The sequence below is a fragment of the Ochotona princeps genome, chromosome 1 (genome assembly GCF_030435755.1).
Source record: "Ochotona princeps isolate mOchPri1 chromosome 1, mOchPri1.hap1, whole genome shotgun sequence".
Taxonomy (NCBI): Eukaryota; Metazoa; Chordata; class Mammalia; order Lagomorpha; family Ochotonidae; genus Ochotona; species Ochotona princeps.
The window spans coordinates 18,789,397-18,815,518 of NC_080832.1; the positions used below are offsets into that span (position 1 = coordinate 18,789,397).

The window sequence follows — 26,122 nt, forward strand, 5'->3', positions numbered from 1 at the left end:
CGCAACGGGCCAATGTGCGGATCTGAAGCTGGGAACCTGGAACCTCTTCCGGGTCTCCCACGCGGGTGCAATGTCCCAACGCATTGGGCTGTCCTCAACTGCTTTCCCAGGCCACAGCAGGGAGCTGGATGGGAAGTGGAGCTGCCGGGATTAGAACCGGCGCCCATATGGGATCCCGGGGCTTTCAAGGCGAGGACTTTAGCCGCTAGACCACGCCGCCGGGCCCAATAAATCATTTTTTAAAGTAGATTTAGCTCCTGAATATCCATGCTGATATTTAAATGCAAATATTTCAGTTGAAAAATTCATACTGTGCTGTTTTACTAGAGTCGAGATACTTGTTTCCCTATACATCTTAGTATTAGATCCAGTATTTTGTATTCCCAAACCTAACTGTATAGGAATCCTAGCATGTGGTACACAATCTTCAGGGAAAATGTGTATTTTTAACCCAGTTAACTGATGAACTTGGATTTGTAGAATGAATTTACTGTTAATAGTGAACAGACGTACAAAAGTATGGTAGGTAGGTAAAGATTCAGTGTGTGTGGAGAAATAATCTGCATGCTTTTGGGAACTGACATTAAAGAGTGTTTTTTCCAATGTCGTCCTAACGAATGACATTTTAATGAAAATTGTTTTTTGTTGCTTATTTACAGATTGAAATTTATCTTTTGGAAGCTGGTCTAGCAAATCTAGACTATTTCAGTGATGCAAATTCAAGAATGAAAAAGTTCAATCAACTCATGAAAAGAGTGATGGATAAGTTACACAATTTTGTGATTCCAGGTAATTTTTAACATAAACTCTAAAATTGCTGTTACATAAAAGAAGGGTAGTAACACTGTAATAAAACTAAAAACTCCATAAAACTCAGTGTTTAGCAAATCACACTTATTTGAAATGGTCTCTTAATACAATTTGTTTCTTTATTATTTTTGCTTAGCTCTGCACTTAGCTTCTGGTAAGTATTCAACAGATGCTTGCAGGATCACTGTATAAGTCATAAAGCACAGTCCAAAGGTGTCTGAGCTGGTTGGGATGTTTGTGTTAGCCCTGTCTAAAATTCTGTCACAGGCAGAGCTGCTTCACTGGCCTTAACCCTGCTGTCCTCTGCAAGAGCGTGGTTAACATAAAGACTGTGTGACTCTGAATCCTTGGTCAGGACTGCAGTTTCAGAGAAGTGTCTGACAGTGGTCACCAGGGGAGAGTGGCTGCTTTGGTGCAGCTTGTCCGCACTCCCTGAAAAGTAGCTACGTTGTTTCCAAATCTTACCCTTAGCCAGTTGATGTTATTTCAGGTGCAAATTCTAAATACTTTCTTGTCGGAATATTTGGAAAGATCAGTTTCTCAGTTTGGTTGTTGATTTGTTTCTTTGGTGCATTCATGAGTTTATAGCACTAATATTTTAAAGTCATTTTGCAAGCTAGATACTGTGAGGAAAATTTCTGGCTTCAGGTAAGAAGAAATGCTTCTAGTGATAGCTAGAGTTTAAAGTTATAAAAATTCCAATGTTTTATCAAAAATAACAACTTAAAATTTTAGACTGTGACTTCTAAGGAAAACTTCAGATTTATAATTAGGTCTTGATTATGAACCTTTAAAAATTTTACATGATATACCTCTTTTGTTTCATGAAACTCTTTTTTTGGAACAATTTTTATTTATAGAACATATGTGGTAGGGCCTAAAAAATATATGGACCTCTTTGAGAGTAGTTCAGTAATAAATGGTTCACATTTTCACTTTAAAGTAATGAATCCTTTTAGTAGGGAATCAGCTGAAAGGGATTTGTAAATTTATCTTGGAAGTTTTTCCTTTTTCATGTTATAATAAGCCCAAGTATTCTACAGAGCAGTTGTACTCACCACATGAATATGATAGGTTTATAAATTTGTCTTAGAGCCCAAGCACGCACTTCCTAGCTGGCTGCTGCTGGTACTAGCAAATGCCTGTCCTTTGTAGCATAAGAAAGAGTGGAAATTTTGCTATTTTTTTTTCAAGTGTTACTGACTGGAAAGCTATAAGGTCAGAGAGACACATCGTTCTTCTAGTTCATTCCACAGATGATCCACAGTGGCCGAGGCTACGCTGAAGCCACAAGCCACCAGTTACATCCTGTTCTCCCACGCAGATGACAGGGACTCGGGCACTTCAGCAAAAAGTTGGTTTCAAAGCAGAGTGGTTAGACACTGTGAGAGTAGGATGAGGCTTTACCTGCTGTGCTACAATACCAGCCCCAATCTGTCTATTTATATGTAAATAGGGGTTTGTAAAATGTCAACACATAAAATTTAAATGTTATCCATTTGTAAGTTGTGAAAGATGTTCCTCTTCAGTTCCTTACACATTTGTTAACTTTCTTCATGAGCCCAACCATGTGTGTCTGAGGGCCTGTAAAAACAGACAGTGCGGCTCTCAGCGAGGTAGGAGCAGCTGGACTTGAGCCATGGTAGTACCAGGCAGATCACAGGATGCTGCTCTGTCTCGAGGAGGAAAAGTTGTACAAACATAGAGGAAAAAGTAATTTCTAGCCAAGGAAAGCAAAAACAAAATATCTGAAAGAACAGATGTATGAAGAATAAGGCCTTTTGAGCAAGGCCCCTGACTTGAATAAATGCATGGTGTTTTCTTAGAATAAGAATTTCTTGTAGTTACAAAAGATGAATTGGGTTTTGAATCAATTTGTTGTTGGATATACAGATGTGCTGGAAGAGGATGAGGACAATTCAGAGAGTGAGCCAGAGGGACAAGACATCGATGAACTCTACCACTTTGTGAAGCAAACACATCAGCAAGAAGCACGGTCTGTCCAGGTGGATGTCCAGCATCCTGCCTTGAACCCTGTGTTAAGACCCTACCAGAGAGAGGCTGTCAAGTGGATGCTGCAACAGGAGCGTGTCAGAAACACTCCTGCTGATGGCAAGTATCAACTGTGTAAACACAAAATGGATTAGGGGATTATAGGAGCAAGATTGAAGATGGGGAAATTGATCAGTAAAGCATATTGAAAAGATAGATTAGAATGGGTATTATTGTTGAATCCTCCAAAATTAAAATCCAGAAGAATTCATTTGTAAATGTCCTGATTGATAAATGTTTAAGGCATTTTTTCCTGATAAAGCCTACCTTGATTGGACTTTTTAAAAACCAGCAAATTTATTCACGTGTTTTTCCAGCTGAGAATTGCTTTTATAGCCTGAAGAGGTGGCAGTGAAGCAATCATGTGCTAGAAGCTCTTCACAATTTGATGCAGCTTGTTAGTTACCCATAGCAGTCAATCGAAGTGGGGGACTTCGGTATTACCTACCCAGATCTCCTACGTTTGCATTTGCTTCACGGGATAAACAGGAATGAAATGTCACCTGTTGAGTGTTTGCATAAAAGTATATCGTGCAAGATATTTACTACTTTATCTTCACAGGAGTAGACACAAGATGAGGTTTTTTTACATTATTCTAGGGAGTGATTCCAAATTACAAGTATTTTCCATTCTACCTATATATAAATTTTTATTTTTACTACAAATAACTTGCTTCGCCCATGTATTCTATTCTCCTATTGAAAAGATGTTATTTTTATTTAACGTTCCATTTGAATAGTAAGTATCAATCCATAGGCAATATTATTTTGCAATATTATTTCGTTCATTGTTTCTGTTACTCCTATTGTGAACTAAGTCCCATATATCTTACCATTTGTTACTATTTCCATGTATTTCATTGAAAGATGAAGGCTACTTTAAAGGCATAAAAATCTATAGTAATGGCTTTTAGAACATAGCAAATCCTTAAAATATCACCAAATTAGTGTCTTACCCGCTGCCCCTCCCTGTCCTTTTCTCCTGTTGTCTCTGCTGTCTTGTCTCTCACTTGTATCCACATTCCACATAATGTCGCCTCCAGACACATCCATCTGTTGGAGTTGGTTGCTGTTGCTAAGGTTCTTAATCGATCAGTTCATCTCTTAATCTTGTAATTATTATTGGAGAAATTGCTATCTCATTGAAAATCCCGAAAAGCTGGATTATTTTTCCTCCAAAATGAAATTTATTTAGTTTAGTTAAGGAATTTTATAAAGACATGCCTTATCTAAGATGAAGTGTGCTGGTTATAAAGACACTGATGAGTTTTGAAAAAAGTTGTTCCAGTATAATTAACAACCAAATTAAGACAAGACTAGACTGGCTGCAAGGTAGCCAGTCGTCACATTTGGCTTGTGAGGCCTAAACTATGGTCATCCAAATTGAGATGTAGTGTGAGTTTAAATATACACTGCTTTTCCAATAGTGCCAACAAAGGAAATTTTTAAATACCTCTTTAAAATATTTTTACTGATTAAACCAAAACAATATTTATATTAAAGTAAATACACTATGAAAAATAATTTCATTGTTTTTTTCTTTTTACAATATAACTAATGAAAATTTAAAATTGTGGGCCTGGCACAGTGGCCTAGCGGCTAAAGTCCTTGCTTTGAATGCACCGGGATCCCATATGGGCACCGGTTCTAATCCCAGCAGCCCTGCTTCCCATCCAGCTCCCTGCTGGTGGCCTGGGAAAGCAGTCAAATACGGCCCAAAGCTTTGGAACTCTATACCTGTGTTGGAGACCCGGAAGAAGCTCTGGGCTCCTGGTTTCATGTTAGCTTAGCTTTGGCCATTGCAACCACTTGGGCAGTGAATCAGTGGACAGAAGATCTTCCTATCTGTCTCTCCTCCTCTCTGAATATCTGACTTTCCAATAAAAAATAAAATATATCTTAAGAAAAAACTAGCAATACTACATGTACAAGTGATTCACTCGTTCTAATCTGCAGATTAATTTTTTATTAAATCCTCATCTGTTATTTAGCATTTGTTCTGTTTCTATGATTCTTAATATCTATAAAGGCATCAAAATACCACATGGAGACATCTATCTTATTGGACAGTTGATGGAAACTAATTAAAATATTAGGGTGAAAGATATTTTAAGTTTGTGGTGGAAATGGAAATGGATTCAGTACTTCAGTATTAGGAGTTTTAGTATTTTTTTCTGAGTTAAAATAACCTTTTGCTTCACTTTCAGACCAATATAAGTGGTCATGTCTGTTGACTGACTTTTTCCACTGGCAAATGTTATATTAAAGACTTCATGCTAATTACTGAAGGGTTAGAAAAGAATACCTTCTTTATTGAGGAAGAATTGATTATTGGTTCAGTTTTCATTTCCAGTGAATAATCTGTAATTCACCATGCTTTGCTTTTCTGTCTTAAATTGCTTATAACATATATTCCCAGTGCAAAGAGTGCTGAAGAATAACATTAGAAGGAAAAAACTGAAAGTACTCCTTAACTTTTTACCCTGTGTCAGTGGGTAGCTTTTCTGAATGAAACATTTCAACACTATGGTGGGTCTCCTGAGTCAGTATCCCTGGGTATCCTTTTCACTTACTTCTGTGATAAAGGCATTATCTTATAGTAAACAATTATAACCTTGTTTCAATGGCTGTATTTTTCTTTAGAACATGCTCTGCACTTCTTATGGCGGGAAATTATTACATCAGACTGTTGGAAAATATACTATAACCCTTATACAGGCTGGTAAGACAAACATTTCTTTATATGCTTGATGTAAAATATAAATGAAATGAACAACTCTGTGACACTGGTTGCATGGCTTTAACTTTAGCAATACCTCAAAAGGGATGTTTAGATCTTTGTTAAACATTCTTATAAATAAAATAGACTTTGTATCAGATCATTTTTCACTAAATAGTGAATATCAAATGTAAAGTGCTTGGTTATCAGGATTAAAGAGAGAATAGCATAAGAAAAAATGTGATCTCACTTATTAAGAGCTGGTTTTTTGATTTTTTGCTTGTCTATTTATATTATAAAACAGATTTACGAATCAGTCTACATAATAAATCACATTGCCTTTACATTTTATTTTCAGGTTCATAAAGGTCATAGATAGGGAGTAGATAGTTTCTTTTTAGTTACTGAAGACTTAGTTGTTAATTCAGGCTGTGTTTTGATTATTGGATTTCATAATTTCATGATCAAGGATTTGAAGTTTTCACTCTAAAATGTAATTTCAATAAACCTTGACTTTCATGCTTTTCTTACAGTGTTCATTAGAAACAGAATAATTGTTATTTGTATTGCTGGATGTGTTTTTCTTGTTTTTGCTTTTAGCATTATCCGTGAGTTCCCAAATTCTGGGCCACAGTTGCTTGGTGGAATTTTAGCAGATGAGATGGGTCTCGGGAAGACAGTGGAAGTTTTGGCTCTGATTCTGACACATACTCGACAAGATGTTAAACAAGATGCTCTCACTCTTCCCGAGGTAGGAGGAGTACTACAGGGCATGGGAAGCAGAGGACATGTGTTCTCAGAAACCATCATATTGGGAACATTCGCGTGGCACTTTAATCAGTACTTTCTGTTCACTCTACAGCTGATGATTGACATTAGTGGTTAACTTCAGGTAGTCATTGAATGGGATGTTTGTGACCCAGCAGGGATTTTAATTATAGTGACTAACTGTAAGTCACTATAGTTGGAAGGGCCTGTATAGTAGTCACTTAGCAATTCTCCTAGTAGTTGGTAGAGACACTGCTTTACAAAAGTACCGTGGACTCCTAGTGTGTTCTGTCACTATAAAAAGTGCCCAGGTTGCCATTAGTTGGTTTTTTTGGAACTTTTCAAAAAACTACCATACAAATCTGGAAATGTGAATCCTAGAATCAAATAAATTGAAGCCTTATTAAAGTGTACATAGCTTAGTGAATAGGTTAGTTGAAACGAAATCTAAGTCCTTTCCCTCAAATGTATATTTGTGTTTAATTAAACACATAAAATATAGAGTCTAGAAAAAAATTTTAGAAATCACTGAGTCTTGTTCATAGCATATGATTTTCAATGATGAACTCTAAAATCAGCACATTAGAGTATGCTGAAATGAGGGCACTGGTTAAGAATGTTAACGATAATTAGTTCTGCCTAGTGCCCAACAGGCTCTCGGCATTTGTGATTCTCTGAATTTTTGCTGGGTTAAAATTTTATAGTCAGCCCTTCTGGCTTAAATAAAAAAGTAACTTTTTTTTGTTTTTTTTCTTTTTTCTTTTTTAAAGATTTTATCTCTCTTTTTTTTTTTTTGAAATGCATAGTGACAGAGAAGGTAGGTCTTCCATTCTCTGGTTCACTGCCCAAGTGGTCGCAGTGGCCAGAGCTGAGGCAGCTTGAATCCAGGAGTCTCTTTGGGATCTCCTATGTTGGTACAGGGGCCGAAGGAGTTGAGCTATCCTTGACTGCTTTCCCAGTGCACAAGCCTTGAGCTGGATCAGAAGTGGAATAGCTGGGTCGCCAACTGGTGCCCACCATGGGATGCTGGCACCACAGGTAGACTAATAGCATGTTTCCCTACCATGCTGGCCTGGGAGAGTGTAGGTTTTACTTCCAGTAACTTCCTTTTGAGATTTCCTCCTCTTGCCATATTTTAATGCGTGAGAAAATTTCAGTATTAGTGTAGATTCAGTGGTTCAGGTTACATTTCAGTATCCTTTAGAAAGTTACCTTTTTAGAAGATCTGTACTTTAGTTTTTGGTAATGCACAATTTTAAGAAGTAATATCATAAATTGTGAAGTAAAAAATTAAGCATGTATATAAATTAAGCATGAAGGTTGATTTAATAAATACTTAGGAACATTTAAAGCCTAACACTATGTGACTGCTGATTGTTGTTTCTATTAGGGAAAAGTAGTAAATTATTTTGTTCCATCACATTGCTTTGGAGGAGAGGCAAAAGATGTTGGAACCCGGACTATGGAGTTTGAATCAAAAGAAAAAGTTCATTGTCCCCGTAAGTATGACGGCTCTTCACTTACCTTCTTCCCGTGGCCTTTTAGTCAGTGCTTGCAGTCCTTAGTGAGATCTTACTATTTTTATAATTGTTTTTACAATGGTTTGTATAAATAGATCCAGTTAATAACCTTAGCAAAAGTAAAGATTTTTTCTTTTCTTTAGCTTGATGTAGGCAGTACTTGCTCACTTGTTAAAGATTTCCTTAGGTACGATTTAAACTGAGCATAGCTACTTCATATTGTGTGAACAAATGAATATTTTCCCTACTAACTAGCACATAGAAGAAGAATTATGAGTTTTCTTTCTTTCATTTTGAATGTCTGTAATATAAACAAATTGGCACAGATCTGTAGTAATTTGTTATTTAATGTGTTGAGATAAATAGCTGTTACATGTTCTTCAGAATGGTACTTTACTGCAATAAGTTCTTGGCTTCTTTTCAGACTTGGGCCTCAGTGCAGGTCAGCAGTGGGTTTCTGCTTGCCTTTTGTTGTAATTCTTGTGACCAAGATAGCATATTCTTTGCATTTAGCTACCCGTGTGATGATTCTGACAGCTGTGAAAGAAATGAATGGGAAAAGAGGCGTTTCTATTGTTTCCATCTACAAGTATGTCAGTTCAATGTACAAATATGACGTGCAACGGAATAGGAGTCTTCTGAAGCGGATGCTGAAAAGTTTGATTTTTGAAGGTCTTGTGAGACAGATTAAAGGTCATGGTTTTTCTGGAACTTTTACATTGGGAAAGAATTACAAGGAAGACAATACATGGGATAAAACAAAAAAACAGGTAACGGAGCTTTGACTAAGTTTCTGTAAGTGATACATCATACGAATAACTTGATAAGTCCTCTCAACACAGAAATTCTTAATACATAGAGCAAAACAACAAACTGGTTAAGAAAGGCATTTTTATGGTTATGACTTTTCTACTTTTTGAATCTAAACTCCAGAGGAGCAGAAACTTTACTCTGGTTACCAATAGATTTAAAAAGGAGTGTAAGTATGTAACAGTATATAATGTTTGCTGAGTAGATTCTAAAATGAGTTGGTTCAGCATATTACAGAGTTTAAGATAACTTCCCTATTCTCTTTGTGCTACCTTTACTACTTTGAAAGTTTGTTTCATGCTTTAAAAATATTAATACCTTACATTGTCAGGTGTAATTCAATGTTTTGTGTAGATTCTCATGTTCTCCATGTCATCTTAACATATTTTTATGTTTCACTATAAAGTTGCTTCCTTCAGCCAGTAGTGTTGTTTTACATTTAGGAAAAAATGTATAGTATTTGCACATGTAAACAGAAAAATAATGACCCTAAGCCAAGGTGTGGAGTGCCAGCTTGGCTGCTGAGAGAGAAGCAGCAGACCAAAAGCGTTTGTTTTCTGGAGTTAGGAATCTCCTGTATAATCCAAGGCAGTGTACTTCTGAGCTTTAGTAATCCTACTGCCACCAGAAAAGACAAATCTCTTATCAGTGCTATTGCTCGTGTAGCAGGTGTTCCCATTTCTCTGACCCCATTTTTGATAGCACTTGGAAGAGTCTGTATCTTTTTTCTTTTTAAGATTTATTCATTTATTTAAAAGGCAGAGTTACAGAGAGAGAACTTCCATCCTCTGATTTACTACTTGAGTGGCCACAACAGCTGAGGCTGGACAGATCTGGAGCCAGGAACTTCCTCTGGGTTTCCCATGTGTGTACAGGGGACCAAGGACTTGGGCCATTCTCTGCTGCTTTACCCGGTGCCGTAGGGAGCTGAATAGGAAAAGCAGCAGTTGGGACTTGAACCTGTGCCTATGTGGGACACCAACATCATTGGTAGTGACTTTATTGTTGTGCCACAGCACCAGCCCCTGGAAGAATCTAGTTCTAATCTACCTGCACACCACTCCCCTCTGTTATATGTCTCTCTTGGGAATTCCCATAGCATCATTTGGAGTGTTTACTGTCCAAAGCCTTATTGAGATTAGGGCCTAAATACTCCTCAGATTTGTATTCCCAGCTTTCAACACAGCACCTTCCATAGACTTGACATTGAATAAGTTATTGTAAGAAGGGACACAGATAGAAATGGGAAGGATAAAATAAATTTAGAATTAGTTACAGTAACTTCTATATTAACATTTACTTTTCTTCAGTACTATCATTTAGTACTATCTTGTAGTTGCCATAGTTAATATATTTATTTAAACTATGAGTCTTTTATTAATTTCAGGAGAGTCTGCTAAAATATCAATTATTCCACCTTTTTTTTTAGTTTATTTTCCTTTGAAAGACAGTTACGGAGAGGAGAGATGGAGAGATCTTCCATCATTTCTTTCACTCCCGAAATGATCACAGTTGTCAGGGCTGGATCAGGCCAAAGCCTGTAGCTTCGTCTAAATCTCCCGCCAGGGGAGCGAACCTTGGCCCAAGCGCTCCGGCTCTGGTCCACTGCTCATCCCACCAGGGGAGCCTTGGCCCAAGCGCTCCGGCTCTGGTCCACTGCTTTCCAAAGTGGAGCAGCCAGAACAAACCGGTTCTCATGTAGGATGTGGGTGCTGGAGAGAGTGGTTTAACTCACTGCTCCAAAATACTTGTCCCATATTTCTAGTCTTTATTCTCTCCCAATCATGTATATGTAGTACTAGAAACTTATCTTTTGTTGTAGCTTACAGACTTTAGGGAGAGTTAGTAGAAAGGCCGTATTGGTATCCACATAATCGAGAATGAATCTCCTGAGAGGAAAAAAAATAGCAAAAAAAAAAAAAAAAAATGGACTTTGATAAGTGTGTACATTGTCAGGAATTTTATTTCATAAGTGTGATTTATTGAAATACATTAATGGATACTTTCCCATAGGTAATAGGAAGTCCAAAAAAACATCAGAAAGAAACCAGAAAATCAGGGAACAAGGACACAGATTCTGAATATTTGCCATCAAACACCTCTGATGATGATGATGATGATCCTTATTATTATTATTATAAAGCCAGGAAGAACTATAATAAGTTGAGAAAAAAGCCTATTTTCTGCACACAAAAAAGAAAAAGCCAGCCTAAATTCAGTCCCAATTCCCAAGATGACGGTCCAGCAACCAGTGACTCTGGGATAATGGATGTGACCATGTCTGAGAGTACTTGTGAAACAAAGGAAGAAAGTGCGTTTCCAGCCCCTGCCGGCAGTGCCGGGCCACACTCTGATAGCCAGGGGCCCCCAGAAGCCTCTGACTATCGCTTCGAGTGCATCTGTGGTGAACTGAACCAAACAGACTGCAAGGCGCGTGTTCAGTGCCTGCGCTGCCGCCTGTGGCAACATGCAAAATGTGTGAATTACGAAGAGAAGAATCTCAAAATTAAGCCTTTTTACTGTCCCCACTGCCTGGTTGCAATGGAACCAGTATCTTCAAGAGCAACTCTGATCATCTCGCCAAGCTCTATCTGTCACCAGTGGGTGGAAGAAATCAATAGGCACGTGAAATCATCATCCCTTCGCGTCTTGGTAAGGCAGTTAGGTAGTGAGTGGTAGAGACGTGTAAGGTTTTGCTTCTTCATAGTAGATTTTATAGTCTGTTGCTTTGTTGTTTACCTTAGAAATTAATGTAATGTTAAAATGACATTAGATCAGAGCTTGAGGAGGAAATTGAGAGTAAGAGAATATTATTTTATTGTGATGTCAGAATTTCAGATGTTCAAGCAGTTGGAGTATAAATATATGAAAGTTTTGAAAAAAGTCGTTGGTGACGTAAGAAAGTCTTGGTATGTAAGCCTTATACTCTGAGAAAAATGCAACCCTGAGAGCACTTGTGCTTGTGGCTGCGTGATTGGTTTGCCACTCCTTAACTCCAGTCATCCTCTCAAATTCCAATTGCTGTATTGGTTAAATAGGAGCTTATTCAACAGTTACTGATTGAGCGCCTATTTTCTATCACAAACTGTACTTACTGCTAAAAGTAGAATCTTATTACAGATTTGTGTAGATAAAATGAGATAAAATGCGTTTATTAACTCATTAGGTTCACATCTTTTGCTCTTCCTTTCTGCTTAAATATTACCAAAACCAGTTTGTTTTAAGCACTCATTAGCATGAAGAATACAGTAAAAAGTAAAATAACATTTTTAAAAGTTGTTTTGTGTGGATAGACAGATCCTGGTTTTAGCTCTATCACTTTTGACTAAGCTACTTGACATTTTTAAATAACATCTGTTAATAGAATTGCTGAAGTTTGGAAACAGTAGATAACGTAGTATCTGAAATGTAAGACCATTTTGTGTGCAATGGCTCTTGTTCTTTTTCATGCTGTGCTTGAACACCTGCCGCTGGTTTCATCCATCTTATCTACCAGTCATTCTTCTCCTTTTCTTCCACCTGTGAAACGTTATTCATCATAAGCCTAAATTTCCACTCTTCTTGAAAACTCAACTTCTCAGCCTCACAATTGGTCTTTGTACTGCGATGCTGTCACTTTTACTTCTGTTGCAAGTTTTTCAGTATTTATGTTGCTAATATTCCACGCTGAACCATGTCTTTAGCTAAAAATATTTAGGATCTGTGTTTTTAAGGTAGTAGGAAGGGCTTGGTAAGGTTTCAAGCATTTCATTTGTCTTTAATGAGCCTTGTTTTTGTTTTTTTTTAAACACCTTTATTTGCTTTAAAAACATAAGACTTCTTGTACAATAAAGCATAAGCATGTTTCATCTACAAAGTCAGAATATCTTCCTCATGGAACACGCAGGAAGAAAGGAAAAACACACACATGGCAAAGTAGTCACAGATTACCTCTAAAATAATTAAGACTTTCGGCCAGAAAAATTAATCTTTTGAAAACAAAAGTATAACAATAACAAAAAGCCGTATTTCACACCTGGTACTAACAGTAAACATTCATAGTACAAAATTATCTGTTAAAATCAAATTCCTGTATATTGAAAGTATTAATATCAAAATACCCATCGTACTTAAAGCAATTTACAAGCTTATTGCAATCTCAAAATACCAAAGACATTTTTTTTTCTCATATCTAGAACATTTTTTTTTAACTATTTTTCGGATTGACATCATTTCATAACAGCCACATCAATCACAGCATGTTTTTGTTTTGAATGTGTGTGTATATACATACATACATAAACACACACATACACACATGTATGGTTTGAATATATATATATATATGGTGAAAAATTCATAGATCTCATTGTATACAGATTGAAAAGCATCCTGAAACTCTCCGTCCTGTCCCTCTTGCTGGTTGTTTCCTAGGTGTATCAAGGAGTGAAGAAACATGGTTTTTTACAGCCTGATTTTTTGGCCGAACAGGATATAGTTATCATTACCTATGACGTTCTTCGTTCGGAACTAAACTACGTCGATATTCCTCATAGCAACAGTGAGGATGGACGTCGTCTGCGCAACCAGAAGCGCTACATGGCCATTCCCAGCCCCCTGGTGGCTGTGGAGTGGTGGAGGATCTGCCTGGATGAAGCTCAGATGGTTGAGTGTCCTACAGTAAAAGTGAGAGGTTTTGCACAATCTTCTTGAGTAGAAAAAAGGGGAATGGGATTAGAGTGACTTGAGTAGTTAACCTGAAACATTAATGTTGCTCAAAAGTTTGTTATTCAATACTGCATTGCTTTTCTCTTGTATGATTACTTGTATAATGCTTTGGAAATTTTTTCATTATCGCTGAATCATTGTTGTGTGATCAGTGCTGTTGTATATTTGAATCAGGTATCAGTTTTCATGTGGTAAAGATCAGTGTAACCTGAATTTAAGGACTTTTAAAAGCATTTCTGCTAATTAGAAAGTTAATCATGTAGAGTTTCTTTAAACCCTAGCTTTAAATCAGAGACGGCTTTAGTTTATTTTTGTTTAAATCAGAGTTAAGGGGTAACAGAAAATGCCATTTTGAGAGCTAAAATTTCCATACAGCCTTTGTCATATTGTTTGTCTTGTTTGACTTATTACTTGCACTGAGTTTATGACTCATATTTCTTGATGCAGTGGTTTACATCTGGAGAATAAAGCGATGTAGGGGATGTTCTTGGGGGATTCTTCATGGTTGTACTGCCTCTGGATAGCACACGGCAGCTTCTACTCAGGAGAACACTGTATTGGGAAATACCCTATTGCATGTGACAAACTACAGAATCACCGCACAATAGAACTAACTGTCTCAGCTCAAGTGAAGCTTTTAGTGTACTTTTTCATGACTAATTGAACATCTAATTACTGCATTCCCTGTGTCTTTTTTTCTTACTCTATTTCATGTTTCTCTCACAGGCTGCTGAAATGGCCCGGCGTTTGACTGGGATTAACCGATGGTGTGTCAGTGGCACTCCAGTTCAGAGAGGATTGGAGGGTAATGTGTGGCTTCCTTGCATGTTTTCTGTATTACTAAGGTGGAATTTTTTTCTTTTGAGAAAAAAATACTGTTGTGCTTAATGTTTGAATTTACAGTGGATCCTTAATCATTTTCAAGCATATTTTTACATGAGACTCAGGTGGTTCTGTTTGTATAAATTATGGTAGATATATGTAGTGTTTTTTAAATTAGACAAAATTGAACTTAGAATTTCAAAGTAGTTGGTATAAAACAAAGACCAGAAACAAAGGAGAGCTGTAGAACTTACTCAAGAAAGAATAGAACTTTTCAAAGAAGCTTTTATGTATATATTTAAATACATAATTTAACATTACAATTAGCTGCACATTCATAAATTATTACCAATTCATAAAAGACCAAATTTAACGGTCTACTCACACACTTAGGAATTTCCAAAATGACAGATATGTAGGTGCATTCAGAACAAAAGACAGATGCAAGGGTATAAAAAAAAGAAAGTCTCAAAATTACTTCAGCTGTTTTCTGCTAGATGCTGTTGGCACTCCTGCAGTTCTGATACCCACAAATGACTCCACACATGATTAAATGCCACCTTGGGAGCAAACCGCACCTTTCCACCTCATTTAAGAATGATGATTTATTAATTAGCAGCAACTTAGAGATCTTTTCAGTCACAAGTTAGCCACATTTGGATCAAGGACATAAGGGTAGGATGTTTTGATTTTGCTAGGCCTTTTGTATGTTTCTGCAGACAGGCTAATATCTTACCAATTTACTTAAAAGCCAAATCAAAAAATTGCCTGTTCCACTCACCCCAGGGCCCATGACTTTAGAATGTACCCTTCTGTATAATATATAGCTTTGACTCTGGTGGATAAGTGAGTACACCTGGGTGCATATCTTCCCTTATTGGTTGTTATGTCCATAACAAATTTTTTAAATATTCAAATCCTTCTTTATTTATTAATGCATTGTAAAACTTAAGTTATACTAAAATATGTAAATCATTAAGCATAGTACTTGACAGATAGTGAATGTTCAATGAATGATAGCTGCTGCTTCTAGTTTTGTAGGTTTTTTTCCTTTATGTAATCATTTGCTTATTTTAGTTTCTTTGAAAGTGTTGATTTTAACAGAGTTCTTTGCAGCATGTTTGTTGTGTAAGTTATTCTGTGGGAATTATGATTAGCAAAAGCAAACAAGTCCTTGATCTTATTGGGCTTATAGCTTACAAATGAAAATGTGTATTAGTTAAGCAATCTTTATTTTAAAGATTAATAAATTTATTTATTTGGAAAGTAAGATATATACAGAGGAGAAGACACAGAGAGGAAGATCTTTGGTCCGTTGATTCACTCCCCAATCGGCCACAACGGCTAGAGCTGAGCCAATCCAAATTCAAGAACCCGGCATCTCCTCTGGGTCTCGCGTGTAGGTGCAGGTTCCCAAGGCTTTGGGCCATGCTCTAATGCCTTCCCAGGCCACCAGCAGGGAGCTGGATGAAAGTGGGGCTGTGGGGACAAGAGCCAGCACTCAGATGAGATCCTGGCATGGGAAAGACAGGGATTTAACTACTGAGTCATACATAGCCTTGGGTCCAGTTAATGCCATCAAGACAACACAAATTCGGAATGTATAAAATGCTAATTATGTTATTTCATAGTTTTCTGTGTGTTGTTACATAGCCTCATGTAATAGGGATGCAAAAAGAAAATGACAGCTGAACCGACAGTTCTCATTGTCATGAGCTAAGAGGGAAAGGAAGAATTCTATGGTGTAGAGAAAAGACAAAATAGAATGACCATATGACAGCGTAAGAGAAAGAGAGTTTGACTACAATACAGAAGCTGGGAAAATGTTTTGTGTCGAGAAACTCAATATATCAGTTTCGAAAGAACCATTAGAGGAACTTATATGTCGTGATAGAGAATTTTATGTTCTTAAAAACAACAAAAGCTTATGAAAGGATTTTATCAAAGCAGTTGGTGAGTCTTCACATGATTAGACTTGTATTTTGAAAGATAAGTCTAGTTGTGTGAAAATGGTGCAGAAGAGTGGCAGAGTCAATATTGCAATCTAAGTAGATTGGCTTTGATAAGTAATTACTCATGTAATGCCAGTACTTTGAATTTGGGCTGAATAAATAAATTAAAAAGTTGTAAAGGGAAAACTAGCAAAGCTTGGTGGTGAATTAGGAGATAACAAGATTTCTGACCTGTGTATGTGTTGAGGTAGATAATACTCACCAGTGAAGAACACCTATATGAGAAATATACTTGGGCAAAAAGAATCTGAATTTGCTTTTAGCGTATTGAGCTTGAGGTATCTGTGGGACATCAAAAAGGAGATAAGCTATAGGCAATTTGATTGGTTTCAGCTGGAAAGTTAAGTCTGGTTCTTTTGTTTGACTAACTCTCAGAGCTTTTTAATTGAACCTAAATATTTGTTTGTCATTTTCAGAATAAATGTTGAAAGTAGAGTCATAGATTTTTTTTTAGTTGATTTCTTATGACTTCTAGGGAGAATATTCATATTAAGAAACATTTTAAACAATGAAAATTAGTGTTAGCCGTTATCTTCATTTGACCCCCTCAAAAAAAAAACTCTACATGCAGCCTTTTCTGTATAAATTTTTATAATTTGAGTTCTTACTACATGAATAATTTTGTAAAGGATCAAAGGATATTTTTTATTTACCATTGCATCCCAAACAATGTTCCAAATGTTTAAAAAAATAGCCCTAAATAAATATATGGAAAATTATTTAGTGCACATTACGTGGAAAAAAAATAGAATATATGCCCATTCAAGAAATCATTAATAAATGCCATGCTCTAAAACAAGTAGAAAGCTGGCTAGAGCAGGAGAGAAAATAGTTGTGCTTTATGGGATACCATATTTGTTTCTTTGAGTTATTTTTGTTCTGTGCATTATGGCTATGAATACGGTTCTCTGAGTAAATCCTGCCTATATGTTTTTATGATTGTTTTTAGCTTGTTTCTTACAAGTGGAATTATTGAGTCAGAGTTAAGGAATATTGGGTAAGAGAATATTCTCCCTGTAACATGTTTGATTAATTTAAGTCCTGCCTCTATTTTAGAACACAGTGTTTCTTAATGTGTCTCTTGTCAGGCACATTCAATAAAATTTAATTTTCTGTTTTACTTCTGTAGTAATTTCAGACTTTTGAATTGAATACAAGCTTTCTGTAATAATTCCATGAACTTTACAACATTTTAGCACCTGGAGCAAAGCCTAGAGCAGAATAAATTCTCCAGAAATGTAAATTGGATAAATGTTGAGTTTTGACTTCAAGCCATAAATCTGCATTTGAATTCATGCCAAGTATGCCGTGCTGTGTAATATCCGCCAAAGTGCTTCTACGGAGTGGTGAAGAAGCAGCAGGCATTTGGTGGGCGAACAGTTAGAAATCTGCATGCCACGTTGGCGTGGCTGGGTTTGATTCCTGGATCTGGCTCCCAGTCCATGCTCCTGAGTGTGTACCCTGCGAAGCCGTTGGTGAGGCTCACAGAACTGGGTCCCTGTCTACCCACATGGAGACCTGATTTGAGCTCCTAGCGCCTTTCCTCACCGCAGCTTGGTCCAACCCTGGCCATTGCAGGCATTTGAGGAGCGTACAAGTAGGTGGGAATGAGCTATGTCTGTCATGCTCTGTCGTTGTGTGAATTTCTCTCTCTGGAATAAATTAAATTAAAGTTAACTTTAAGTGAAGAAGTGCAAAAGCAGTATTCTCAGTGTACTTTTACTTTTCAGATCTTTTTGGGTTAGTGGTCTTTCTGGGCATTGAGCCTTATTGTGTCAAACACTGGTGGATTCGACTTCTTTATCAGCCCTACTGCAAGAAGAACCCTCAGCCCCTCTACAGCTTTATTGCCAAGATACTCTGGAGGTCTGCAAAGAAAGATGTCATTGACCAAGTCAGTGCATTAAGTTTTTATTTATTAATAGTATCAAAAAGGAAAAAAAAGAGAAATGGAGAGTTCTTTTGAGGTGAAATCTTGTTTTTCTCTCCTGTAGATCCAGATACCCCCTCAAACTGAAGAAATACACTGGCTCCACTTTTCTCCAGTGGAAAGACACTTCTATCATCGTCAGCATGAGGTTTGCTGCCAGGACGCGGTGGCGAAGCTTAGAAAGATTTCCGACTGGGCTCTGAAGCTCAGTAGCCTGGACAGGAGGACCGTCACCTCCATCCTCTACCCGTTGCTGAGGCTCCGGCAGGCCTGCTGCCACCCACAGGCCGTGCGTGGGGAGTTCTTGCCACTCCAAAAAAGGTTTTAGTGTGCTTCTTTTAAAACAATAATTGATAATATTATAGTAATAATAACAAACTGTTGAAGAAATTAGTTTTTAGTCTAGAATTTTACTCAAAGACTTTAATTGATTTGTCAGTATTTTTTTTTTAGTGGTATGAAAATTTTTCTTTGAAATAACACCTCATTTGTGAAAGAATTACAGTAAAATTGTTTGCATGATTTTGACTATTTCTTTGAAAAATGGAGTGGGGAGTTTGCTATAATTTTTGAATGCCCTCCAGGTATGAAAAGCTTTGTTTCTACTTGTATTTCTTGGTTCCTGCAACAGAGAATTAGTTCCCACTGAATATTTTTTCTTATAGTTGTGCTAAATTGCTTAATTTGATTTAGCAACTAAAGAGATAATTTGGTGTCTCTGAATTATTTCTGTGACGACCTTAAGGATTGTATGCCAGCATTTCCTTTGAGACTGAGATTGTGTGTTAGAAACTGATATCTTTTTAACACTGGATGTTAGAAAGAAACCCTCTCAGATCCTACAGGAATCTTTTTCTTGCCCTTCATCAGATTATAGGCAAATAACAGAAACAAGGTGAGCGATTCATATAAGGCAAGCATGATAAAGCTTATAAAATGTATATGTAAATTCCTGTGGAAACAGTTTCTCTTTCTATGGATAAGTATTGTTATCCTTTGGATGGAGGTGATATTTGACATGATCCTTTTAGGGTCTTCCTTTTTATACAAAGGAAAAAAATGAAGTCTGAGGAGATTCGGTTAGACAGGCTGATGTTCTTCCGCCCATCCTGATCTGTCTCGTATTTGGTACTTGTGGAAGACTTCTAGTTCTGTTCTTTCTTGAGAAGTTCTACAGCTCCTTGATGGTATCAGAGAGGAGGGTGCTCGTTGGATTAGTTAAAGATAATTAAGTTTAGAGCAGTAATGATCAAAATGAAGACTGAAAGAAAAGCGCTGAAGGTATTAACTGTGTAAGAATATTATCAGTCTGGTGAAAGTCGTGTTGAGATAGCGCTTGCGACTTTCTTTGTAGCTTTGAACAATCTGCCTTCTCCCCCCCCCCCCCCCCCCCCGCCTTTTAAAGCACCATGACCATGGAAGAGCTGCTGACATCTCTGCAGAAGAAATGTGGGACTGAGTGTGAAGAAGCACATCGCCAGCTAGTTTGTGCCCTCAATGGCTTAGCAGGCGTCCATATCATTAAAGGTAGAAGGTGATTGCTTTGGAATCTGCTTCTTTCCATTACTTTCATATATAGTATGTTTATTTACCTACTTGAAAGGGAGAGGGAAATCTTCCATCCACTGGTTTATTCCCCGTGGCTGCAATAGTCAGGATTTGGCCAGATCAGGCAGGTCACCTACATGGTGACCTGTGACAGTTACCCAAGTGCTTGAGGCACCCCTGCCTTCGCAGGGACATTAACAGGAAGCTGAATGGCGAGGACAGCCAGGACTCAAACCAGCACCGCAGTGTGGGGTTCCAACCTCACAAGCTGCAGCTGAACGCACTGTGCTGCACCGTTTTCTTCCTGTACACTCTGAGGTGGAGCTTCCCCGTCCCCTGCAAGATATTACTGATTACGGTTAAAATAGATTCAGCTGAATGTTGACATCAGTTATGCAAAATAGTTGAAAAACCTTAAGAATTCATATGTGCTTTAACCACAGGCTTTGTTCATTTTTCTTTTTTAGATTCATTATGTTAACCTCAGTTGTTAATAGTGAACTAAAACTACCAAAATGTGCAGAAGTAGAAATTATAAGGAAATATTTACTTTAAGGAAATATTACTTACCAATTTTGAAATAATATTGCTGATTATTTTTTTTCTAACTGAACATCTGTGTGTTTGGTATAATGCACATTAAGGTGATGCAGGTTGAGTCTCAGGTCTTGTAGACGTTAGATTCTTTGGAGAGGCAGGCAGACACAGGTATACATGCTGTAGATATGTGTAGTTATCGTGTTGCATGTTATGCACACAGAATGGAGGTTAGAAAGAGCATCTTCAATTTCTATAATATGTTATTTCAGTTTCTTAGAAATTCCTAATAAAAACTTGACAGAAGTTTTCTCAACTTGACAGAAGGCATCTTAGAAAACTTGGGTCCTTGTCATGCCCAGCGGCTGAAATTAGAATCTCTCTCCTTTATGGTCATGCAAGCATCAGTAATGTTCCCTTCCAGTACTTCTGTAAACACTGAGCCCAAGATTCTCCCTAGTGCCAAAAGACAATGGAAAGAACAAGGAGTATCAGCTTGGACAAGAAAAACAAATTACCCGTATGCACACCACCATTTTTATGTAGAATGCTACAGGAATTAATAAGTAAAATTTACAAAATGAAATATACAAGGCAGTTTTATTCTTATTTACCAGGAGTGACACTTGAAACTGCAGTAATAGTATAATTTGCAGTAATAAATATAAAGTCAGGTTTTTCTTTTTAAGATTTTATTTTATTGAAAAGGCAGATTTACAGAGAGGAAGACAAACATAAAAATCTTCCATCTGTTGATTCACTCCCCAGTGAATCAGTAGCCGAAGCTGAGCCGATCCAAAAACCAGCAGCCAGGACCCTCTTCTGGATCACCCACGTGGTGCAGGGTCCCAAAGGTTGGGCCATGCTCCATCTCTTTTCCCAGCCACAGCAGGGCACTGGAAGGGAAGTGGAGCATCTGGGACTTGAACCAGTGTCCATATGATTCATATTTAATGACATAAACAGAGATCAGATATATATCTTTGTAAATTTTGTAGTTAGTCCACTTAATTTTTTATTAAATGTGTATATATAAGAAACTATCAAAATGTAAGTTATTTCACTATTTTGACAGTATACATCAGTGTTATTTTGTAACTCATTATTATCCAAAATACATCTTATTGTTAAAAAATATCTAGTTCTAGCAATTATCTCATGCAGAGCTTCCTAAAACACGTTTTTTCAGTCGAACTGTTCACTCAGAAGAGGGAGATTAGTTTCACAATAAAATCTCATTCTCACATAGTATACCACTTAACTGTAGTCATTAAGTTTTTATTTTTTAAGATTAGTAATTAAAACTTTCAAAAGGCATGGATTCCATTAGTGATGACACTATCAGTTACACGGAATAATTCTTTCAATTCTCCCTTTAAAATCGCTCTCCCTGATGCTACAGTTGTACATGTGGACTTGAGTGTTATTCAAGCTGTCTGGACGTGAGTTAGCCCATCAACAGGTTAAGGTGATACTGCTTCCTTTGCCTCACACAGTATCTGCATGTGGAGAGCGATGTTACTGATGGTGATGATAATACGAGGTGACCTGAGATTCTTAACTATTTTAAATTTGCTTGTAATGCAGGTTATTGTCACTAATGGGATTAAAGGACGTAGCATAAATTCAGAAAAATTGTTCAATTGTAGTGTATTCAGCTTTGAAAACGAATCTTCCTCTCAGATTCCCTGAAAGTCTTCAGTTTAGCTACCAATGTTTGCAACTCTGTTCTCTGATTATTGTTTATCATTATCATCATTTCTATCCCAGTTAGTCAGTAGAAATGCAGCATCATTATAAAGGTATCTGGTTTACAGTTCAGTAGAGAAAAAGACTGAAAAAGAAATATTTAATACAGAATTTTTAATACTAGCTTTTCACAGTGCCAGTGTAATTGAATGAAATCATTGTGGTTTAAATCTGCAGACAGCTTGATTAGCACTGATCATAAACACATGCGTTTTTCCTGGAGCTGGTATGGATAATTATCTGTGTCTCCCGTCCCGCGGAAGAAATCAGCCGATACTGGAGAGCGTTTCAGAGGCACTTTTATTCCAACCTTCAGTTCCTTCCTTTGGGGCAGAAGCCCCTGGCTTATATAGCCCTCCTATCCGTTAAATCCGTTACCCAGAAGCCTTCAGTTAAGTCAGTTAATTCCGTTATTTCCGTTACATAGAGAACCTCCTCACCCCTCCCCCAAGGTCCCTGGCTATCTCTCAATCCTCCAATCAGCTCACACGCCTGAGGCAAGCAGTAAAGGGCCAATCACAGGGCACTTCCTGAAACCTGTCTCCAAGAGGAAGTAGGGTCCAGGCGCCATCTTAGAGCAGGGCATTGTCAGTGCTCCCAACAGATAATGAATAGATTCTTTATATTCAGATCATTACAATTTAGCATCATATCTGGAAAATAATCACTTTTTAATAAGCATTTAATATTGTGCATTGCACATTTATGTAAATGTGCTATTTTTCATCGTATTTGCCCAATGATTTAGATATTACCTCCATTTTCTGCAATGAAACTGTTCAGAAAGACTTTTCTGTGATAGAACTAATGTGACTAAATAAGTCCTGCATCTTTTTATTTCAATTTAAATGTTTAACATTTTATTATGCTAATCTATTTCTTTACCAGTGGACATTTATCCTCATAAACTTCACTATTGTCGTGCCTAATAGTAAGTTGACAGAGTTAAAATGTCTAAAGCAGAGTGATACAGTGTTTGTGGATTGCTGCAGTAACAAAGATAAATTTCAGCTTTCCCTTTCAGAATTTAAAATTGTTTCCTGATTTTATTTTGTTCTTAAGACTCAAAGCCTAAGAATGATTGGGTATCTTCCCTTGATCTTTTTTCTTATCAGTGTTTCATCTTGATTTTTGCCTTTTCCTGCTTCAAAGCTACATGTTATAAAGACTCAGAAAAAAAAATCGTTAGTCATTTCGGAACACTGTTGCACGCCAGCCAGATCACTGCTGTCACTCAGCACAACAGCCCTGTGGGGTCACAGGCACGCCAGCCAGATCACTGCTGTCGCTCAGCACAACAGCCCTGTGGGGTCACAGGCTGCGTCGCTGATCTTCTCAGATGGTGCCTTGTCTTCCATTGGATAGAACTATAGCAAATCATTGCTGCTTATAAAGAGAAATCCATACCAGATTGTTAATATAGAATATCTCCATACTGAATTTTACATTTATTTTATTTATCATTTTTTTTATTGGAAAGTCAGATATGCAGAGAGGAGGAGAGACAGAGGAAGATCTGTCCATTGATTCACTCCCCAAGTAATCACAATTGCTGGAGCTGAACCAATCTGAAGCCAGGAGCCTGGAGCATTTTACAGGTCTCCCACGTGTGGGGGCAGGGTCCCAAGGCTTTGGGCCGTCCTCTGCTGCTTTTTCCCAGGGAAGTGGGGCCACTGGGATTAGAATCGGAGCCCATGTGGGATCCTGGTGCTTGCAAGGCGAGGACTTTAGCCACGAGGGTACTGTGCCGGGCCCTCCATTCTGAATTTAGTTATAAGCTTAATTATGATGGATTTACTGCTTTAGTTTCCACTTGTTCCAGCTGTAGTAAGGTTAACAGCATCCATTCTTAAAAATAACACAAGGTATTTGACATGAGTGCAGTGGTTCATAGGCCACGTATGGCCTACAGGATCCTTTTCTCTCTCCCTAGCAAGCCAGCCTCATGTGAGACTCAAAAAACAGTAAATGTATAGCAAGTCCAAAAAAAACCGATAATTTTGTATGGCACACAAATGATGCTTTAAATACCCAAATGACTCTTGACAGAAATAATGCCTACCCTTAATAGAGTTTTTCAAACATAAAGTTTATTCAGTCAAGATCAAACTTTTAAAGAAATCTGTTTGCAAATTCTGGAGAGATTTGCTTATATTAGAGTTCTTAGAAAATGAGAGTGATGGCTAGATTTATTTTGGGGCAAAAAACAATTTAGAAGTCCTTTTAATATGAGATGTCTTCAAAATGTTTATGAAAAAATGCATTATAAAATACTACTCATAGATTTCAAAAAATGTACCAAATTAAGCTTAACCTTGACACCTTCTTTTCCGTGAACTCTATGAAATGCCCTCGTAGCATGCATGATATAGATTACATGTGCTAGCATCCTCATTGACTGCTAAACTTGTGGTATTACTACAGATTTGAAGAGTTGTTTTCATAGGTGCTTTGACAAAAAGCTTGGAAAGTGTTTCTTTGGAAATGCTACTGCCACCAAGTGGCCAAGGAAGAGTATTTACAAATTAGTTTTTTTTTTTCCATTTGCAAACATGAACAGTTTTATTTTTATTATTTATTATTTTTAATTCATTAATTACATTGTATTATACAAATTAGTTTAATACCTATAAATCCTATTAGCTTTGTGTATTTTTTTGTCTAATGGAATCCATGCCTTAATAATCTTAAAAAATAAAAACGTAAAAACTTAATCTATGACTACAATTAAGTGGTATTACTATGTGAGAATGAGACTTTATTGTGAAACTAATCTCCCTCATCTGAGTGAATAATGTTTCTGACTGAAAGAATGTGTTTTTAGAAAGCTTTGCATTAGATAATTGCTAGAACTAGATATTTTTAAACAATAAGATGTTTTTTGGATAATAATGAGTTACAAAATAACACTGATGTATAGTGTCAGAATTGGTGAAATATATTTTGATACAGTTTCTTATACATATTTAATAAAAAATTAAGTGGACTCACTACAAAATTTACAAAGATGTATATCTGTGTTCATGTCATTAAATATGAATCAGTGAAACTAGTTTGAAATTTTTAAAAAATGAATGTGATGACAATCAAAAATTCTCATAGCAGAAATTTGAAGGTCTCTACAGTATTTCTTGTATTTATTTAGCAATACGAGATTTCTATTTTAGTTGTATTTGCAAATTTTTGATTTCCCACAAGCAGCAGATAAGGTGGATTCCTTTATTTCCAGTCTCGGAAAATGTTTTGTCCCTTTCATTCATTCAGCTGTCATCACACTTTTTCCCTGAAGAATCAGATAAGAAATATTTTAGGCACCGTGAGCCGTGGGAGCTCAGCACTGCCACTGCTCCGCTGTGGTAACAGGAAGCAGTCACGGATAACAGCCGAGCAAGGGAGCCAGCTGGGTCCCCGGACTCTGAAACTGCACGTGTCAAAACACATGGTGTTAGTTTTTTTACAATGTCTTGACTGATTGACTGGGCCCTACAAAATGCATTACCTGTGGGCCATCATTTGCCCACTTACGCTTTAGTTCATAGTGAGCTCCTCCTACTTACAGACTATTAAAACAAAATGTGCCTATCAGACTGATTTATGTTGCCTGGAATGCAAAAAATCTCCAAATTTTAGAAATAGTTTTTACTTACACATTGTTTAATTCTGATCTCAAGAACAACAATAAGATATTTTTCTAAGAATTCTGTATAGACTAGTCACACAAGTTTGCATATTTGTAAACATCTATAATTACCACAGATTTTCCATAATTACACACATCATGACTGCTGATTACCACTCTTAAAATTGAGTAAGAGGGGGCTCGGCAGTGTGGCCTAGTGGCTAAGGTCCTCGCCTTGATCCTATATGGCCGCTGGTTCTAATCCCGGCAGCTCCACTTCCTCTGTATCTCTCCTCCTCTCAGTATGTCTGACTTTGTAATGAAAATAAAATAAATCTTTTAAAAAAAAAAAAAAATGAGTAAGAGGAAAATTAAGTTACAGGTTAATCCAGATTTTGTATTTTAGTATCATTTTAAAATACTGTAAGTATATTTGATTGTAGATATATTTGGATATAACTTAAAATTTCTCAAGTAGTTAAATTATAAACCTTCTTAATAAATGTTTTATTTCAGAAT

At 36.9% G+C, this 26,122-nt stretch overlaps 1 protein-coding gene across 2 annotated transcripts in view; it reads left to right on the forward strand.

Annotated features, from left to right (window-relative positions):
• SHPRH (SNF2 histone linker PHD RING helicase) overlaps nucleotides 1-26,122 on the forward strand; it is a 74,764-nt gene that overhangs the window by 2,798 nt on the left and 45,844 nt on the right. Inside the window, exons 2-13 of one of the 2 annotated variants that reach the window (XM_058667351.1) lie at nucleotides 660-789; nucleotides 2,704-2,922; nucleotides 5,506-5,584; nucleotides 6,182-6,332; nucleotides 7,740-7,848; nucleotides 8,383-8,639; nucleotides 10,693-11,331; nucleotides 13,093-13,344; nucleotides 14,113-14,191; nucleotides 17,951-18,114; nucleotides 18,215-18,471; nucleotides 19,556-19,677. In XM_058667351.1, coding sequence (XP_058523334.1) covers nucleotides 660-789; nucleotides 2,704-2,922; nucleotides 5,506-5,584; nucleotides 6,182-6,332; nucleotides 7,740-7,848; nucleotides 8,383-8,639; nucleotides 10,693-11,331; nucleotides 13,093-13,344; nucleotides 14,113-14,191; nucleotides 17,951-18,114; nucleotides 18,215-18,471; nucleotides 19,556-19,677 — 2,458 coding nt within the window. Of the gene's footprint in view, nucleotides 1-659; nucleotides 790-2,598; nucleotides 2,923-5,505; nucleotides 5,585-6,181; nucleotides 6,333-7,739; nucleotides 7,849-8,382; nucleotides 8,640-10,692; nucleotides 11,332-13,092; nucleotides 13,345-14,112; nucleotides 14,192-17,950; nucleotides 18,115-18,214; nucleotides 18,472-19,555; nucleotides 19,678-26,122 lie in introns of those variants that run through there. The other variant, XM_058667332.1, reaches the window with a different exon arrangement.